The 21,154-nt window shown below is 38.3% G+C and overlaps 1 protein-coding gene across 7 annotated transcripts in view; it reads right to left on the bottom strand.

Moving 5' to 3' along the window:
• The window catches only part of arid1b.S (AT-rich interaction domain 1B S homeolog), a 237,567-nt gene that overhangs the window by 30,379 nt on the left and 186,034 nt on the right, over positions 1 to 21,154 (bottom strand). For 4 of the 7 annotated variants that reach the window (XM_041564452.1, XM_041564454.1, XM_041564456.1 and 1 more), the window contains 4 exons: positions 20,309 to 20,437; positions 5,866 to 5,999; positions 2,120 to 2,229; positions 1,282 to 1,440 (listed from right to left, as the gene is read on the bottom strand). In XM_041564452.1, the coding sequence (XP_041420386.1) occupies positions 1,282 to 1,440; positions 2,120 to 2,229; positions 5,866 to 5,999; positions 20,309 to 20,437 (532 nt within the window). The remainder of the gene's footprint in view (positions 1 to 1,281; positions 1,441 to 2,119; positions 2,230 to 5,865; positions 6,000 to 20,308; positions 20,438 to 21,154) is intronic. The other 3 variants (XM_041564455.1, XM_041564453.1, XM_018265255.2) reach the window with 3 other exon arrangements.

The following is a 21,154-nucleotide window of genomic DNA, read 5'->3' as shown; positions in this document are numbered from 1 at the left end:
GCAGGGTCAATCAAGTTGTTATGTGCCATTCTTCTCTGTGTTACATGGTCCTAACATAATTATCTTTTAAATTAATGAGCTGGCTTCTATTGTGACCCTGTGTAAATGTCTCCAATCGCATTGCAGTTTACACCTGTGAAAGAGAAAAGGCCAAGAACCTAGCAGCAAGGAGGAAAACAGCTCTGAAAGGAGTGCCTGCTTGTCTGTCCTGTATCTGCAGTGACGAAAAAGTAAGTAAATTGGGTTGCTGCTTAATGCCAGAGGAGTTGAAATATTTAGGAGCAGATTTATCAAAGGTCAATTTCAAATTTATGTGAATTCGAATGTACTCAAAACTTGAATGTCTATAATTCAAACTAATGTTACTGACCCCGAAAACTCGAATCTAATTCAAATGAAACGCGATTCAAGTTTTAGGTCGCCAATATTCTAACCGTTTACATGGTCGATGTGTGATAAATCTCACATTCAAATTTACATTTGAGTTGGTGCTTTTAAATTTGGATTTGAAATTTTTGAAAATTCAAATTCCAATTTACCATTCGAACCTTAATAAATCTGCCCCTAAATGTTGGCAATCACTGTGTTAAAAGCACTCCAAAAATATATGCCTTTCATAACCTGTTTTGGATGAGATGAAGTAAAGGGGCATATACGTTTATAGACATACTGACACCAGAAAATAACCTTTTTAATATCTATTATAACATTATCTTTGAATGCTATTTATAATTTTGCCATAAAACTATTTGCCTGATGCTTTTACATTACCTTTCTTACCCCCATGTTCCTCTATGAGGGGGCGGCCATATTTGTGCAGCAGTAGTCAGTTTGCATTAGAAACTCTAACTGGGGCAGTCAGGTTAAACCTATATGTAACTTTTAATGTAGAATAATACTTTGAAAAGAACATTTTTAGTGTCAGTATCACTTTGAGGAAGGATTTATAACTGGACTGTTTGAAATCTACCAAAAGTTGTTATCTGGTCAACATAAATAATTTTAAAGATTGATAGTAGTGTCTTGACATCAGGTTTTCTATTGGGCTCATTGTGACCTAGATATCAGTTTATGTAGATCAATAAAACATATGCAACATAGTAATCTGCAGGTCTAATCTAAACTACAGGTCAGAGTGCAACAAGTAATGTAAATTGAAATTAAAGAAAAACAACATAAAACAATAACAGAACAGATAACTACTGTAAAGCCGACAACATGCAAACAATAATTAAAATCTATTTGAAGTAAATATTGAATAAACATAACATGGCCACTTACAGGGCTTGATGGAGTCTTTGACCAGCCTGGGCTGCTAATGCTATCACTTTCATCTCCATGAAAGGAGGAGATGCTAGCAGAGCTTGGGGACAATGGGGAAGGGACTGTCAGGAGACCTGGGGTTGGGGGCTGAGAATTACCCTGTGAACTGTAGCTATCCTGCAGTAGAAGAATACAAAACAAAATGTGACAAGAATAGGGCAAATTTTACTGAAATGTAATATAATCAAGTGGCAGTGCAGTATAGTTGCATGTATGGAGAAACAGGAAAAAAGACAAGCATATAAAATGCATCAAATCAAAATTGTTAATTTAATTGTTAGATATTAGTGCATTTTGGCAAGACTGCCATTTGCTTGGTAAAAGGTAATAAGCCACCATGTTTATTTTAAGCAAACATGAAATGCTTAAGCATGGACTGCACCCTAATGAAACAAAAACAAGTAAAGCCACTCGCCTTATGCCTCATATAAGACGCAAAGCAAAATACTAAGTATGCCTTTGATGGAGGTGCTGTATAGACGGCCAACAACAGAAGCTTGAACTGAAGGCAAGAAGGGGAAAATGGCTGCAGATTGAAAACCAGGCACAAAGGTCTTTTCCCAACCCCAAACTGGATATCCCCAAGCTCAAATATTTATACTGTATTATCTAAAGTTAAATGCATTTAAGCTAGTAAAGTTTAGGTTTATAAAGTATAAACATGTATAGACCCGCAACACAAATGAATGAAAAATGCATGCAGGAAACAAACAAAAGAAGGCTGGCTAGAATCAAACAATGGAAGACAATATGGCTGACACTGCTTGGCCATAACACCACATGCAGTTAGAAATACCTTTGACTTAGCTTCAGGTGGAGCAGGAGAATGTTCTTTACCATCTAGTTTGAGGGATGATACCATCTTTGATTCTCCGGTATTTATCATTTCTACAAGACCAAGATGACCTAATAAAAATAATTAAAAAATAATGATGATAATGTTTCAGTGGTCAAATTCGGAAGGACATGGACATACACTCTTCAATTTTGTGTGATTCAATTGAGAGCCTTTAGGTGCATAAAAATAACCCTGTACTTGCAGCCTTGTCATCTTTCACAAAGGATTAGGGGGTTTGGCCGAATAACAAAATAGTAAATTTGGTGCCTCGCAAATTATAATTGCATAAAAAATATATAGACTATCCAATATGAACAGATAATTGTTATACCTACAGAGCAGAAGCTTTTGAGCTTTTTACAGATCATGGGGAAAAAAACGCATCCAAGGAAGCCAAATAGGAAAATAATTGAACATTACTACACAGATTGCCTCCTATAAAGTAATACAGAACATATCCATTTATTTCTTTGTTTTTAAAAATAATTAGTTTTAATTACAGCAATGAGAGCATGTGCAGGACTCATGTGAATAAGCTGGCAAGCAGCACGGTGCTAATTTGTTAATATCGGTAGCATCGCTGCAGGTTCAGAAGAGGCTCTGCCTGCCAAATTACAAGCTATACACAATTGTGCCATGTACATTTACAATTATTTGCTGTTCAATGGGTAGGAAAACAATTCTTTATCTTATTTACATCTACTAAGCCATTCTTATGTACATTCTAATGTCTGGTGACTACAATGATATACATGATAATACACTCATATACAATTAAGATTACAATTAAACCGTTTAACCTGTTACTAATATTAATAGGAATAATAACAGATTTATGGTAAGTATATTATCATTTTAAAGGAGACATAAAGAATAAATGAAAAAACCCTTATTTTGTAGGCAATTATAAGTAATATATGGTGTTGCTTTTACATGGTGCTAAAAATGTATATTATCTTCAAAAATAGCCCCTTTATTGGAGCTCCCTATAGATGTTCACTGGTACCTGTTCCTGTTTCAAATGAGGGGTGGGCATGTCCTAATGGTTCCTGCCAGAAGCACAGTTGGAGGGGGACAGCCAATCACAGCCCTGCAGTCACGCAAGCAAAGACAGGCTTCAGTTCCCTATCAGGTCTGCGTAGCTGCTGATTGGTTCCTGTCCTGCAGTGCAGTGAGCTGAAAGTCGCAGGGTTACCATGCTGGTCCCTAACACAGTTTTAGTAGCTATGTTTTTCCTTTGTTCTGAGCTGGGGTAGTACGTGTATGGGACCTGCTATTAATAATGCTCAGAATCTGTGGTTTTCTGGATAAGGGATCTTTCTGTAATTTAGCTCACCATACCTTTAATCTAGTAAGAAATCATTTAAACAAAAATTAAACCCAACAGGATTGCTTTGCATTCAGTTATGATTAATTATAGCTTATCTTAGAGGAAAAGGGAAATTATCATAGAGGAAAAGGGAAATCATATTTAAAAATCTAAATCATTTGATTAAAATGGACACTATGGGAGATGGCCTTGCCATAATTCAAATCTTTCTGAATAACGGATCCAATACCTGTATGAGTTTCCAATCGGTTGAAGATATTTTAGCCAACCACAGCCTTACATAATAATTGTAATTCAAGTCTGTATAATAAATGGCTGATAAAAACAGCAAGGTATGAAACAATTGTACAGGTAAGGGATCCTTTAGCCGGAAACCCATTATCCAGAAAGCTCCGAATTACGGAATCCCCCATAGATTCCATTTTATACAAATCTTTAAAAATTATTTCCCTTTTCTATGTAATAATAAATCATTAGCTTGTACTTGATCCCAACTAAGATAAAAATGAATCCTTATTGGAGGCCTATTGTGTTTATTTAATGTTTATATATTTTTCTAGTAGACTTAAGGTATGAAGATACAAGGTATGAAGATTCAAATTGCTGAAAGATCCGTTGTTCGGAAAACCCCGGGTCCCCGGCATTCTGTACTATAAGGCATACGGTACACCCTAGTCAGATACAGGTGGAAAGCATCCAATGAAAGCACTTACAAGACTTAAAAGCTTACTGAATTTTATTTGTTTTTTGGTCTTTTTTTTACACTTTATATGGCTTCAGAAAATTCCATAGTAACTGGACAAGCCAACCTAAAGATTTTAAGCTTACACTATTAGCTTGGAAAAGATCTCAACCAGTCAAAGTCAAAATAACAAACACTACATTTTTTTACATGTAACAGTGTTTATGCCATTTAGATAAAAATTTGCATACTGAGGGAAAAATAAAATCTTCTTTTTTGGCGCTAACTAAATGCCATCCCCTTTACCACTAGGTATTCAGGCATAATACATAATTCAAATCCTGCTGCAAATGATTAATAAAACATTGTATAAGAACAGTGACAAGTCTATTCCATAAGAGACTGGATATATGAAGAAGAATAACACCAGTACATTGTAATAGATAAAACAAAGGAAGGGGCTTTTGCATGTTATTCATAACCCAGATTTTGCAGTAATTCTTGCATGTGTACATGGTTAGATGTATGTGGGTGCAGGGGAACAGGTGCCCCACGTATTTTTCCATTGAACAAAAATCACAAAGCTATCAGAAAAGCTGACACAAAAAGAAAGGAAAACAATTAACAAAATCAGTCTTTAATTAAAGTAGATCACTAGCTGAAGGCAGAAGTAGGAGATCAAAGGACATTTAAACGCTGTTTTTGCATTGCTGCCAACAGGCACTTGGAAAATATGAAATATTCCAGTAGTTTCAAAGTTTTTGCTTTTAAATTAGTAATTTTAATTTTTAGCAGGTTTTAGAGCTAAACAAAGACCTTAGTATAGCGAATGAGCATCACACAGGCCCAAGGGTGCAGGATGATCAGCAGGCAGGTATTAGTGCAACATATGTGGTTGGGTAAAGGCTGTAAACCGAAGGATTGGCTTGGACTAATTTTCTATTCTGGCCTGTCAACTTTGGTGAGATTGCACCACTGGCCGATCAGCAAAATATTTCTCCAAGGTTGATAAGATTATTTTTAAGAAAATTATCCAAGCACACAAACAAGCAGATTGGATTTTGGAATAGTTTAAGATAATATAAGAGTTAGGCAGTTGATAAAATATGAACTTTATATGGGACAGAATTCATAAGGCAAATTAAACTGCATTTGCTGAAGCTCTTCCCTGTTCTTCACTTTCTTGTAAAGAAAACCTTGTAGTACTGCATGCATAAATATATTTACCATTAACAAAAATAAACTAAAATATAAGCATAATTCCAAAGAAATAGTGAAGTAGGAAGCAGTGATAAAAGAAAAACTATAAATTACTATATGATAATACAGTGAAAGAGTGATAATTGTAACACAATGTTTTAAGAGGGCACATTTCTTTTATTCCCTTTACTTCCAGCTGGAACAGGAAATTTTTGGTCCCCTCTACTTTAAAAAAAATGTAGAACAAGTTTGATCTAACTTAACCTGCTAAACTACAATATATTTTAATAAGTCATGTATTAATGTAAGCATATTTTTTAACACATGCCTACACCTATAAAGCAGGCCATTTTATAGCTAAACAAAGTGAGAAAATGAGGCTGTGTGCACATTTTCCTATGTTTTGCACACACTAACACCAGATAATTTAGAATGCTCTTTACCAAATAAAGACAACAAGTATGCAAATAAACTAAGATTAGCATTGGTTACCTGTGGAACTGTTTATCATATTATATGGGGATGGTTGTGAATTCATCATGCCAGAATTATGACTCATTGACTGGTTATATGAAGAATTTGACCCCATCGGCCCACTCTGGTTCATTCCAGGAAACCCGCCTTGCCTGTATAGAAAGGAAAAAAGAGAAGTAGAGACTTTTTGATTATACCAAGCATACTTCTATGCTTCTATTTGGAAAGCCTACATGTGGTTAACTAATTAAAGCATTCACTCCCTTTTGCATTCATTTTTTTTTCTTCGGAGGAAAAGAAATGCGTGGGCAAAAAGTGATCATGTTAAAATCAAAACAAAATCCCTGAAGTTACATTGATAAAAGGCACTAATCACCATTGCTATATGAGGTTCAGCAGCTGTCACATAATGTTTAACAAATGGCGATACAACCAGAAATGTTTGGAGTAGCTGTCACAATAACAGCAAGAGAAGAACAAATTGTATGTTGAAATCATGAAAAATTACTATAAATTGCATTAAAGAAAATAAACTAAAAAGATGTATTCTTAAGCTTACACATTTAATATATTTTAGTGTCTAAACTTTGAATAAAAAAAATGAACTATGATGATATTCTCCAACATGCAATTGAAATATCATATTTGAAAACTACATACCTACTCACAATTTCAAAAGAATTATATTTGTCCCAAATAATCAAACTTTTTCTTGTCATATAAATTTATAATACAATATTATGAGACATTTTTGTTTTCTAGAGTAGCGTCTGAGAGTAACTACAAAGGGGTGATATCAAAATCTTTTTAACACAGTCTTGAGGATAGGTATTTACTTAACCATAGTACTATCATGGTAAGAGACACCATGTCTTGGTAACTAACTATAGGGACCTAATAGTACAGTTTACATGATCTCCAGAGTAATTATTTTAGGTAAGCACAAGTTTGGTCATAGTTACCGTTTATATACATAAATATATTTACAGATTTTTATTATGGGCTTAAATGACTGATTAGGAACTTATCATATAAGAGTAATATACTATTTTTTTTGCAGCATCTTCTGATAGCTTTACAGAAGAAGAATGCCTTTTTAAAGGCTTTGGCTCATCAAGAACATTTATTCACAGAAGAAACTGTCGATACAATTTAAAATAAATGTATATTTTAAATATACTTGCATATTTTACAGTTTTAAAAATCACTTTTCCTTTTCTTATAAACCTAAGAAACAATTTTTTGGTTGGTCTTTTAGCTTATTTATTGTCACTTATTTGTATTTTTTTTCATTTATTATCATACATTTACAATAATTAACTGTAAGATAGTAAATTTTAAACAAATTAATATATGTTTGCTGTCATTATATCATTTTAATATATATAATAATATAATTTTGCTACGTCTAAGAATTTTAGATTATCATATTTGCCACGCTAAAAATGCCCCAGTTCAAAATGCGTGCAACAAAAACCTTCAAAGGTTAAGCTGTTGCACAGAAAACAAAAAAATAAGTCTTTGACTCTATTAATTTATGTGCTCACTATGGTAGCTAAATAAACCAGCGTCTTACGTCTGTAAAATGTAGATTATGTATTACCATTCCTTTTAACATTTTGAAGTTTTCTTGAAAATTAAAAGCAACATCTCACTTTTTGATGTTACCGATCGTTTAATTATCTCCTTATATTCAAGCTGCATCCGTTCCTACAATTTCTGCTACAAAATGAACATTCTTTACAAGCCTTAAAATGCCATTTGGCCTAATTTATTTTTCTCCTTTATCTGGTCTTTCCTAAAAGATTGGCCTAGAAAGTCTTTTAAACAGCGAACAGATTTTTTTCTGTTTACTATTTGAAAAAGGCACGTTTTGCTACAGTAAAAGTTTAAAAATGCCAGTTTATACAATTCCACAAAACTGAAAGGTATGGGTTTTAGGTTTTTTTAGGGCCTTTCTCAAAAAACACATGAATGAATAAGGAACCCAAAACCACCAGCTAAATATTGGTTTGTGAATAAACATATATACAGTTAGGCCCATACATATTTGGACAGTAGAGATGTCGCGAACTGTTCGCCGGCGAACTTGTTCGCGCGAACATCGGGTGTTCGCGCTCGCCGGAAGTTCGCGAACGTCGCGCGACGTTCGCCATTTTGGGTTCGCCATTGTTGGCGCTTTTTTTTGCCCTCTCACCCCAGACCAGCAGGTACATGGCAGCCAATCAGGAAGCTCTCCCCTGGACCACTCCCCTTCCCTATAAAAACCGAAGCCCTGCAGCGTTTTTTCACTCTGCCTGTGTGTGCTGAAGAGATAGTGTAGGGAGAGAGCTGCTGCCTGTTAGTGATTTCAGGGACAGTTGAAAGTTTGCTGGCTAGTAATCGTTTTGATACTGCTCTGTTATTGGAGGGACAGAAGTCTGCAGGGGTTTGAGGGACATTTAAGCTTAGGTAGCTTTGCTGGCTAGTAATCTACCTTCTACTGCAGTGCTCTGTATGTAGCTGCAGTGGGCAGCTGTCCTGCTTCTGATCTCATCTGCTGACTGCTGCAATAACAGTAGTCCTTGTAAGGACTGCTTTTATTTATTTTTTTGTTGTTTTACTACTACTACTACTACTACTACTATAAGAGCCCAGTGCTATTAGTCTAGCAGTGTTGGGGAGTGGGACTGGTGTGCTAATCTGCTGCTCCTAGTAGTTCAGCAGCACCAACTTTAATTTTTTTTTTTTAATATTCATTTTTTTTTATTTTACTTTTTTTTATTTTACTACCGCTGTAGTAGTGTATAAGTTGACCTTTTAGGCATTATTTGCCCTGTAGGCATTATTTGCACACTGTTTTCTTCAACCCGCCATCGAGCTGTGTGACCTTGTTCACATTCTGTCTAAATATCCATAATATTACCGTCTCCAGAAAAAACACCGGAGTCACTTTTTTCAAGCAGCCATAATATATTTTACGTAATCCGTATCCACCGCTGTAGTAGTGTATACGTTGGCCTTGTAGGCATTATTTGCACACTGTTTTCTTCAACCCGCCATCGAGCTGTGTGACCTTGTTCCCATTCTGTCTAAATATCCATAATATTACCGTCTCCAGAAAAAACACCGGAGTCACTTTTTTCAAGCAGCATTCATATATTTTACGTAATCCGTATCCACCGCTGTAGTAGTGTATACGTTGGCCTTGTAGGCATTATTTGCACACTGTTTTCTTCAACCCGCCATCGAGCTGTGTGACCTTGTTCCCATTCTGTCTAAATATCCATAATATTACCGTCTCCAGAAAAAACACCGGAGTCACTTTTTTCAAGCAGCATTCATATATTTTACGTAATCCGTATCCACCGCTGTAGTAGTGTATACGTTGGCCTTGTAGGCATTATTTGCACACTGTTTTCTTCAACCCGCCATCGAGCTGTGTGACCTTGTTCCCATTCTGTCTAAATATCCATAATATTACCGTCTCCAGAAAAAACACCGGAGTCACTTTTTTCAAGCAGCATTCATATATTTTACGTAATCCGTATCCACCGCTGTAGTAGTGTATACGTTGGCCTTGTAGGCATTATTTGCACAGTGTTTTCTTCAACCCGCCATCGAGCTGTGTGAGCTTGTTCACATTTTGTCTAAATATTGATAATATTATCGTCTCTAGAAAAACCACTTGAGTTACTTTTTTTCAAGCAGCATTCATATATTTTACGTAATCCGTATCCACCGCTGTAGTAGTGTATACGTTGACCTTGTAGGCATTATTTGCACACTGTTTTCTTCAACCCGCCATCGAGCTGTGTGAGCTTGTTCACATTTTGTCTAAATATTGATAATATTATCGTCTCTAGAAAAACCACTTGAGTTACTTTTTTTCAAGCAGCATTCATATATTTTACGTAATCCGTATCCACCGCTGTAGTAGTGTATACGTTGACCTTGTAGGCATTATTTGCACACTGTTTTCTTCAACCCGCCATCGAGCTGTGTGAGCTTGTTCACATTTTGTCTAAATATTGATAATATTATCGTCTCTAGAAAAACCACTTGAGTTACTTTTTTTCAAGCAGCATTCATATATTTTACGTAATCCGTATCCACCGCTGTAGTAGTGTATACGTTGACCTTGTAGGCATTATTTGCACACTGTTTTCTTCAACCCGCCATCGAGCTGTGTGAGCTTGTTCACATTTTGTCTAAATATTGATAATATTATCGTCTCTAGAAAAACCACTTGAGTTACTTTTTTTCAAGCAGCATTCATATATTTTACGTAATCCGTATCCACCGCTGTAGTAGTGTATACGTTGACCTTGTAGGCATTATTTGCACACTGTTTTCTTCAACCCGCCATCGAGCTGTGTGAGCTTGTTCACATTTTGTCTAAATATTGATAATATTATCGTCTCTAGAAAAACCACTTGAGTTACTTTTTTTCAAGCAGCATTCATATATTTTACGTAATCCGTATCCACCGCTGTAGTAGTGTATACGTTGACCTTGTAGGCATTATTTGCACACTGTTTTCTTCAACCCGCCATCGAGCTGTGTGAGCTTGTTCACATTTTGTCTAAATATTGATAATATTATCGTCTCTAGAAAAACCACTTGAGTTACTTTTTTTCAAGCAGCATTCATATATTTTACGTAATCCGTATCCACCGCTGTAGTAGTGTATACGTTGACCTTGTAGGCATTATTTGCACAGTGTTTTCTTCAACCCGCCATCGAGCTGTGTGAGCTTGTTCACATTTTGTCTAAATATTGATAATATTATCGTCTCTAGAAAAACCACTTGAGTTACTTTTTTTCAAGCAGCATTCATATATTTTACGTAATCCGTATCCACCGCTGTAGTAGTGTATACGTTGACCTTGTAGGCATTATTTACACACTGTTTTCTTCAACCCGCCATCGAGCTGTGTGAGCTTGTTCACATTTTGTCTAAATATTGATAATATTATCGTCTCTAGAAAAACCACTTGAGTTACTTTTTTTCAAGCAGCATTCATATATTTTACGTAATCCGTATCCACCGCTGTAGTAGTGTATACGTTGACCTTGTAGGCATTATTTGCACACTGTTTTCTTCAACCCGCCATCGAGCTGTGTGACCTTGTTCACATTTTGTCTAAATATTGATAATATTATCGTCTCTAGAAAAACCACTTGAGTTACTTTTTTTCAAGCAGCATTCATATATTTTACGTAATCCGTATCCACCGCTGTAGTAGTGTATACGTTGACTTTGTAGGCATTATTTGCACAGTGTTTTCTTCAACCCGCCATCTAGCTGTGTGTATTATCGTTTCCAGAAAAACCAACTGAGTTTTTGTTGTTGTTGTTGTTTTTTTAAAAATAATGCCAGGCAAAGGCAGGCCGCCACGCAGAGGCCGTGCTAGGGGCCGTGCTGCTATGCAATCCTGTGGCCCTAGCAAATTTCCCAGTTTTAAAAAGCCAATGACCCTGAACTCCCAAAATGCTGAAGAGGTAGTTGACTGGCTTACACAGCACACCCCATCCTCTACCGTTTCTAACTTTACCACAACATCCTCCTCATCCTCCACTGCTATGGCCACCCCACGTAACACTTCCTCCACCACCGGTGCCCCTTCTTCACTGGGGTCAGAGGAGTTATTTTCCAATGAGTTTCTTGAACTGAGTAATGCGCAACCATTATTGCCAGAAGAAGATGAAGGAGATGAGGACCTTACACCAGATTTAATTCTGGCAGAGAACACGATAGAGATGGACATAATGAGTGATGAGGAGGAGGTCCCCGCTGCTGCTTCCTTCTGTGATGTGTCAGAAGAAATTGATGCATCTGAGGAGAATGATGATGAGGAGATTGATGTTTTGTGGGTGCCTAGTAGAAGAGAGCAAGAGGAGGGTAGTTCAGATGGAGAGACGGAGAGTCAGAGAGGCAGTAGGAGAATAAGACTTAGAAGAAGCAGGGAGGACAGCCCGCAGGGATCAGCAGGGCAACAACATGTATCGGCACCTGTGTTCAGCCGGCCAACGCACCCGCCATTGCCGCCAATACCGCCAACTCCGCCAACTTCTACTGTTACCGCCAGATCGCACACTTCCAAAAAGTCAGCAGTGTGGGATTTTTTTAATGTGTGTGCCTCTGACAAAAGCATTGTAATTTGCAATGAGTGCAGTCAGAAACTGAGCCTTGGTAAGCCCAACAGCCACATAGGTACAACTTCTATGCGAAGGCACATGAGCGGCAAGCACAAAGCACTTTGGGAGCAACACCTCAAAGGCAACAGGCAAACTAAAAGCCACACTCCTTCTGGTCCAGCATCTTACTGCTCTACCTCTGCTCTCCTTGACCCGTCTGAACCACCCTCCACTCCGCCTTCCACCTTGACCACCTGTTCCCATTCCCAGTCATCTGCCACCAGCCAAGTTTCTGTGAAGGCCATGTTTGAGCGTAAGAAGCCAATGTCTGACTGTCACCCCCTTGCCCGGCGTCTGACAGCTGGCTTGTCTGCACTCTTAGCCCGCCAGCTTTTACCATACCAGCTGGTGGACTCTGAGGCCTTCCGCAAATTTGTAGCAATTGGGACACCGCAGTGGAAGGTACCCAGCCGCAATTTTTTTTCTAAAAAGGGAATACCACACCTGTACCAACATGTGCAGAGCCAAGTTACCGCATCTCTGTCACTTAGTGTTGGGCCAAAGGTCCATATGACTACTGACGCATGGTCCTCCAAGCATGGTCAGGGCAGGTATGTCACCTACACTGCCCACTGGGTGAACTTGGTAATGGCTGGGAAGCAGGGAATGGGTAGCTCAACAACAACAGTGGAGTTGGTGTCACCGCCACGGATTGCACGCGGTTCTGCCACCACCTCTACTCCTCCATCGCTCTCTACCTCGTCTTCTTCTTCTTCTTACTCTGCTGCTGGGTCCTCCTTCTCCTCCTCCACACCTGTGCACCCCCAGCTCCCCCTAGGCTATTCGACGTGCCAGGTACGCCGTTGTCACGCTGTCTTGGGGATGACGTGCCTGGAAAGCAAAAACCATACCGGATCTGTACTCCTGTCATCTCTGCAGTCACAGGCCGATCGGTGGCTGACCCCACACCAACTGCAGATCGGAAAAGTGGTGTGTGACAATGGAAGCAATCTGTTGGCAGCGTTGAGACTAGGCAATTTAACACATGTGCCCTGCATGGCACATGTGTTAAATTTAATAGTCCAACGTTTTGTCTCCAAGTACCCAGGATTCCAGGACGTTCTCACCCAGTCCAGAAAGGTGTCGGCCCATTTCAGACGTTCCTACACAGCCATGGCACGCCTTGCTGACATTCAGCAGCGCTACAACATGCCAGTCAGGCGTTTGATTTCTGACAGCCAGACTCGCTGGAATTCAACGCTCCTTATGTTGGAACGTCTGCTGCAACAACAAAGGGCCGTCAACGAGTACCTTTTTGAACTGGGTGGTAGGACTGGATCTGCACAGCTGGGGATTTTTTTCCCCCGTTACTGGGTGCTTATGCGCGATGCCTGCAGGCTCATGCGACCTTTTGAAGAGGTGACAAATATGGTCAGTCGCACCGAAGGCACCATCAGCGACCTAATACCCTTCGCTTTCTTCCTGGAGCGTGCCGTGCGACGAGTGACAGATGAGGCTGTAGACCAGCGTGACGAGGAGCTGGAAGCGCACGATTTCTGGTCGGAATCACCAGAACGAACCCAGGCACCTGCTGCAACGCAGGGAGAGGTGCCAGAAGTGGAGTCAGAGGAGGAAGGTGGCTTTGTGGAGGAGGAGGAGGAGGACCAACAGGAGCAGGCTTCCCAGGGGGCTAGTGGTGACCTTTTGGGGACCCCTGGTCTTGTACGTGGCTGGGGGGAGGAGACCGTGGATGATGCAGTCCTTGATAATGAGGAAGCGGAGATGGATAGCTCTGCATCCAACCTTGTGAGAATGGGGTCTTTCATGCTGTCATGCCTGTTGAAGGACCCCCGTATCAAGAGGCTTAAGGAGAAGGACCTGTACTGGGTCGCAACGCTACTAGACCCTCGGTACAAGCATAAAGTGTCAGAAATGTTACCAACATACCACAAGTCCGAAAAGATGCGGCATTTACAAACCAGCCTGCAAAACATGTTGTACAATGCTTTTAAGGGTGATGTCACTTCAGGAACTCATCAACATTCCAGGGGCAGAGGTGCCAGTAATCCTGCCACGAGCACACCTGCAAGGACAAAGCCCTTTGGCCAGTCTGTAACGTCAGACATGCAAATGTTTTTCTGTCCAAGGCAGCGCCACAACCCTTCTGGATCCACCCTCAAAGAACGCCTCGACCGGCAGGTAGCGGACTACCTGGCATTAACTGCAGATATCGACACTCTGAGGAGCGATGAACCCCTGGACTACTGGGTGCGCAGGCTTGATCTGTGGCCAGAGCTGTCACAATTTGCCATGAACCTCTTGTCTTGCCCAGCCTCAAGTGTGCTCTCAGAAAGGACCTTCAGTGCAGCAGGAGGGATTGTAACTGAGAAGAGAACTCGCCTAGGTCACAAAAGTGTCGATTACCTGACCTTTATTAAAATGAATGAGGGGTGGATCTCGGAGGGTTACTGCACGCCGGAAGACTTGTTCTGACTTCTATGCAGCTGTCCTTCTCTTCAAGCCTCATGACTCCACACACAGCTGTCCTTTAGCGTCCTCCTCCTCCCTCCGCCACCGTTACAAACTAGGGTGCAAACCCTACTGGTTTAATTTTTTCTGGCCTCTGTGCTTCAGTGGCTGCAACCAAAAAAACTGGGCAAACAATGTCTACAAGGTCAACGTATGGCAAAAAATGACTATTTTCAGCATTTATATGGCATATTTTTTCTGGCAACTGTGCTTCAGTGGCTGCGTCCAAAAAAATGCATATTTTCTGCATTTATATGGCATAATTTTTCTGGCAACTGTGCTTCAGTGGCTGCGACCAAAAAAATGCATATTTTCTGCATTTATATGGCATAATTTTTCTGGCCTCTGTGCTTCAGTGGCTGCAACCAAAAAAATTTATATTTTCAGCATTTATATGGCATAATTTTTCTGGCCTCTGTGCTTCAGTGGCTGCAACCAAAAAAATTTATATTTTCAGCATTTATATGGCATAATTTTTCTGGCAACTGTGCTTCAGTGGCTGCGACCAAAAAAATTACTATTTTCAGCATTTATATGGCATATTTTTTCTGGCCTCTGTGCTTCAGTGGCTGCGGCCAAAAAAACTGGGCAAACAATGCCTACAAGGTCAACGACGTTGACCTTGTAGGCATTGTTTGCCCAGTTTTTTTGGCCGCAGCCACTGAAGCACAGAGGCCAGAAAAAATATGCCATATAAATGCTGAAAATAGTAATTTTTTGCCATACGTTGACTCAACGTATATGGCAAAAAATGACTATTTTCAGCATTTATATGGCATATTTTTTCTGGCAACTGTGCTTCAGTGGCTGCGACCAAAAAAATGCATATTTTCTGCATTTATATGGCATAATTTTTCTGGCCTCTGTGCTTCAGTGGCTGCAACCAAAAAAATTTATATTTTCAGCATTTATATGGCATAATTATTCTGGCAACTGTGCTTCAGTGGCTGCGACCAAAAAAATGCATATTTTCTGCATTTATATGGCATAATTTTTCTGGCCTCTGTGCTTCAGTGGCTGCAACCAAAAAAATTTATATTTTCAGCATTTATATGGCATAATTTTTCTGGCAACTGTGCTTCAGTGGCTGCGTCCAAAAAAACTGGGCAAACAATGTCTACAAGGTCAACGTATGGCGAAAAATTACTATTTTCAGCATTTATATGGCATATTTTTTCTGGCAACTGTGCTTCAGTGGCTGCGTCCAAAAAAACTGGGCAAACAATGCCTACAAGGTCAACGTATGGCAGTTGTTTAAAGAGAACAGTAGATTACTAGCCAGCAAAGCTACCTAAGCTAAAATGTCCCTCAAATCCCTGCAGACTTCTGTCCCTCCAATACAGAGCAGTATCAAGCAGATTACTAGCCAGCAAGCTTACTATCATCTGTCCCTGAAATCACTAACAGCTCTCCCCCTACACTATCTCTTCCAAGCACACACAGGCAGATTTTTCAGATACATTTTTGCCCTTGATCCCCCTCTGGCATGCCACTGTCCAGGTCGTTGCACCCTTTAAACAACTTTAAAATCATTTTTCTGGCCAGAAATGTCTTTTCTAGATGTTAAAGTTCGCCTTCCCATTGAAGTCTATGGGGTTCGCGAACCGTTCGCGAACCGCTCGCATTTTTGCGCAAGTTCGCGAATATGTTCGCGAACTTTTTTTCCGACGTTCGCTACATCCCTATTGGACAGAGACAACTTTTTTCTAATTTTGGTTCTGTACATTACCACAATGAATTTTAAATGAAACAACTCAAATGCAGTTTAACTGCAGACTTTCAGCTTTAATTCAGAGGGTTGAACAAAAAGATTGCATAAAAATGTGAGGAACTAAAGCCTTTTTTTAACACAATCACTTCATTTCAGGGGCTCACTTGGACAAATTAAAAAACTGAAAATAAAATGTTCATTTCTAAAACTTGGCAGAAAACCCTTTGCTGGCAATGACAGCCTGAAGTCTTGAACTCCTTTAACCGCATGTTGTTTATTCACAGCAAAATCTTCCATATACAAGCACCCCCCTCAAATCAACTCCAAGGCCTTTATCTGCTTCATTGATAGGCATAACAAAGAAATTGCCCCCATCTGCCCATGAAATAGCCTTTGAGTCAGTGTCCAATTACTTTAGAGCCCCCGTAAACCCAAAGATTTTTCTTTGATGAACGACTGATTTTAGTGCAATCCAACCAATCCGTTAAATTACCGTGAGGTTAGTGGGAATCGAATGATCATGCATCTAACGATTTTTCATCCAACATTGTCAGAAAACTGATCGGCCAGGTTAAAAAATTTTCATCTGTTATAGTGAAATCTGTTGTCCAATTGTTTGCAGGGCCAAGCAGGCAGCTGCCCTCAGTTTTTCTAGCTTCAACTAGACAACATTGCTTGAAATGGACTTTTTAATTGATGGACAAATCATAAATTTAAACACTGTTTCAAGATAAGCTTGGTTTACGAATAACGAAAAGATCTTTTAAAAATCTTTACATCTATGGCCAGCTTTACAATGTCTAAATTACTAAAGTGACTTATTGTCCAAAGGGTTTTAAGACAAGTTTCTGATTACCCACAAAGGCCACAACAATTAGTTTTAACCAGAGAAGCTGGGGATACAAATGAAGGGTTGCTTTTATCAGGAAATCATTACCATATAAACAGAGTCTCCTTTGGAATGGCTATGGCACATGAATAGTTTCATTACTCACTGTTTCATGACCACCATGCTAATTGCTATCAATGGAAGGCTAATAGTCAAGCCTCTATGTGTCCCATAACCTATGTCTTATTTCCAGTCTATGCTTTTAATGTCTTCATGCAGAATATTGTTGATTTATACAAAAACACTACAGTTTAGAAAACAAATTATTGGTTGAAAAAAATCCGTAGATTCAAAGACATAACCTATGGGTATAAAAGAGTGTGAAACAAAACTTTGATAAATATGATTGAGGCTTAAAGGGTTTTAAAAGCAGCACCAGGATTTAAAATAAAAATATAAAGTATATGTACAGTTCATAACTAACAGAAAATACAGTGCAAGGCAACAAGAAATCTTGAAATAAAAAATAAAAGCATAATGTCTTGTAATACAAAGAGCAACAAAAATCTTAAGCTGGAACGATATGGTCGTAAGAATTTAGACAGGAACAAACTGTGTCTTGGCGTAACCAGAAGATTGTCTGGGTCTGCAGAATATAAGCAGTAGCTCTGAGACACCAACTTTAGCACATCTATTAAATGAGATTTCTGGTCCTAATAAAAACTTTCTTAAAACCTTGCAGATGGCTGTCTTCCAGGGTTCACATTTAAGTGATATTTTGCTGATCAGAGAAGGTCACAAATATAAAAATCAACAGATTTTTTTCAAATATTTAAAGAAATTTCAGTAAAGCACCACAAAACAGATGTGTAATGTTTAAAATTAAATTTTAAAGAATGTCTTCTATGGTTTGCTTTATATATAGATACATACACACACACACACACACATAAAATTAAATATATATTTTACATATGAATAATTCCACAGGTATGAAGTTTAAAACTTTAAGTTGTTTTTCTAAGTGAGTCCAATGTATAATTTTTTTCAAACTGGGTTCTCTCAACCAATGCAATTTTACACAAAACTGCAGAACAGTACGACAACTGGTATATATATATACTATTTTAACTCATTGAAGGACAGAAGGAGAATGGCCAAAAAGCCAAAATTGTAATTTTCATAAGAATCTAGAAAAAAAGGCAAGAGAAACAATTACTGAGAGGAATAACATTATTCCTCTTGATGGGCCTACACATGCCTTTGTTATTTCAGTCTTCTAAAATCATCACATGAACAATAGTTCTACAATAAAATTGCCAGCTTCTGTTTCCTTTTAGGTTTATCAAAACAGCAATGCAAATCATGGACCACTCATATCTCGAGACTTGTCAATGGAACCTCAATTTGCATAGGCCTTTGGTCTAGCATTCTTTGAATTTATAAAACTATCATGTAATTACTATTGAAAGGAGTTTCCATCTGGCTGTTTACAGCCTCTGCATTACTGACTCCTGAAATGCTGTTGCAAGCTGGATTACAGAACAGACTCCAGTTACATTGTTTAAAAGAGGCAGTATATCCCTATACAAAATATGTGAAATGAATAGGATTGGAGCTGAATATATCTTCCCTGTTGTTTTAATTAGGAAAGATATATAGTATTTTTCATTCTTGCTTAGAACTATGCTCTTTTTTTCTCTTTTTACCTCAGTTCAGGGTTTTTTATTGCACTACTTATATTCAAAAGTAGTCCGTTAAATACATATATAATATATAATAAATATATACTCGAGTATAGGCCAACCCATGTTTAAGCTGAGGTACCTAATTTTACCTACGAAAACTGGGAAAACTTATTGACTTGAGTATAAGCCTAGGGTGAGAAATGCAGCAGCTACTGGTAAGTTTCAATAATCAAAAATTGAGGCATGAGTGGGTTAAATCACTTGATTAAAAAATAATATTAAATTATAAAGTGCTGTGCATATGAATTAATTAATCCCCATAAATTTAATTAGAAAATACCACCAATTTAAAATTTAAAAACACCTAGATAAATAGTAATCTCCTTTGGTGAGATATAATTCATTGGTTTAATAAATTGATTATTAATAATTAGATTATGACTGAGGACAATTTAAACAATTAATTAAAATTGAGTGATAATATACTGGTGATAGAAATTAGTAGACTAAAGTAGATTCTAAAAAATATTTAATAGTGACCATCAATTGAAAAGTATAAACACACCCAACTGCTTGATTAATGAGAATAGGAGGAATAAGAAAATTGTAGATGGTGGAGTCTACAAAACAACAGCCTCTTGAGAAAGTAGTACAAAAGGAAAGTAAACCGAGCAGCAGGCTAAAGCGTTTCACCACCCCACTAGTTTTCAAAGTATCGGATCGTGATAAAGTTACGTAATAAATTACCAGTAAAAGGATTTCAAATAAAGCAGAGTGACGCCGACGCGCTTCCCAATATAGAGCTTTGTCAAGGCAAGACTGTACTAATGGCACGTGACGCGCCACTCTCTCGCATACCGTACTTTCTTAATGTACGTACTACTGGCACGTCAGTTAGTCTATTCAGCTTCGAGAGTGGCGCATCACTGTCAGCCAGTAGCACAGTCTATTTACCGTACTGCACATTCAGCACCACAGTACTTAAACATCTACCTATGGCAATAAGTAGCTTGTAACCTATAGGAAAAAGAAGGAAAAGCAACAACTATAACAAGAAGATATAATTATTTTAGAAAAAAATATTTGTTATACCTTAATAAGGATCAACAGTAGTTAAAAAATAAATCCTACCATGAAACATTAAACTGTTTGTATAATTCTGTTGTGGGCAGAAGGACACTTGTAGAACCTTATGATATAAACCATATATGTCAAAAATGACTTGTCCAAGTATAAAATAGATACATAAAAATACTGCACAGTCACTAGAGAAATAAAAATATTATGTTTCCTAAAAAATAATGATTGAACCTCCTTACAGGAAGGAATGGAGGAAGCACCAGAAGCCATGCATCACAAAGTGACAGTGCCTTAAGGCATGCACATAGGTTAGTAAGAGCATACAGCATGAAATAAGCACTGTGACTTAGGCAACGCCGTTTAATGTACAAGTGCCAGCAGCAGGCAAGAATGCAGTCCATTCTATTAACAGCCACATGCCATGTTCACAAACAGTTAATTGCAGCGGGATGAGCTGGTAATAAAATGCTTAAGGATCCAAGTCCACATTGCATTGCTACCTACCCGTACTGATCAGTCTGATGCATCATGGAAACCTGAGCGTTGCCATAGCTGGGATGCTGTGAAGAAAACATGGGGCGTCCGCCAGCCCCAGACTGGCTGGGATAAGTAGGCGACCTAATGTATGGTGGCCTAAAGCAGGACAAAAGAACAGGCTTCTTTGGATTTTAACTAAGTATGCAGGAGATAATTCAAATACAGCTATGGAAATTCTACAATTCCAAGTTGAAATTAAACAACCAAAGTGACAACCAGTAAAATTAAAGTGTGCTGCTTTGAAAAGAACCTCACTGAGATATGGGTGAGAATGTATTTCACTACTTTTCTTTACGGACACCTTACATTTTGTCCACTCGTAAGCCTTTATTATAGCAGGTTAAGGAAGTACCAAACTGTAAATCTGTAATATTCAGATTATCATGCTGTGTAAAAAGTGGAGTAAAACATTACCAGTGATATTGCTCACAGCAACCAATCCGATATTTGCTTTTGTTTTCAAATTGTTGACATATAGGAGGTTATTAAAGTCCGAATGCGAAATACAAATTTTAGTGAAAAAAAACCCTTGAATTTTTCGAGATTTATTATACCATGAGGATGGAATAGTCCGAATCCTGAAAATCCAGCATCTCAGACACACCAAGGTTGTATATAAGTCAATGGGAGAGGTACCTATATTATTTGGACGTTTCTGTGGTCTGCACTGGAATTAGCCCAAAAACCCCCAAAAATTCAAGCTTTTCAGGAAAAAACAGCGAAATAATCTTACGATCCTGATTTTCACTAATTTTCGCCTGATCCGATTAAATTGTGATTTTTTTTTTTTACAATAAATAAGGTCCAATTGTG

Source organism: Xenopus laevis, chromosome 5S (assembly GCF_017654675.1).
Source record: "Xenopus laevis strain J_2021 chromosome 5S, Xenopus_laevis_v10.1, whole genome shotgun sequence".
Lineage (NCBI taxonomy): Eukaryota > Metazoa > Chordata > Amphibia > Anura > Pipidae > Xenopus > Xenopus laevis.
Note: the sequence above shows the minus strand (reverse complement) of the source record. Positions and strands in the feature narration are given on the sequence as shown.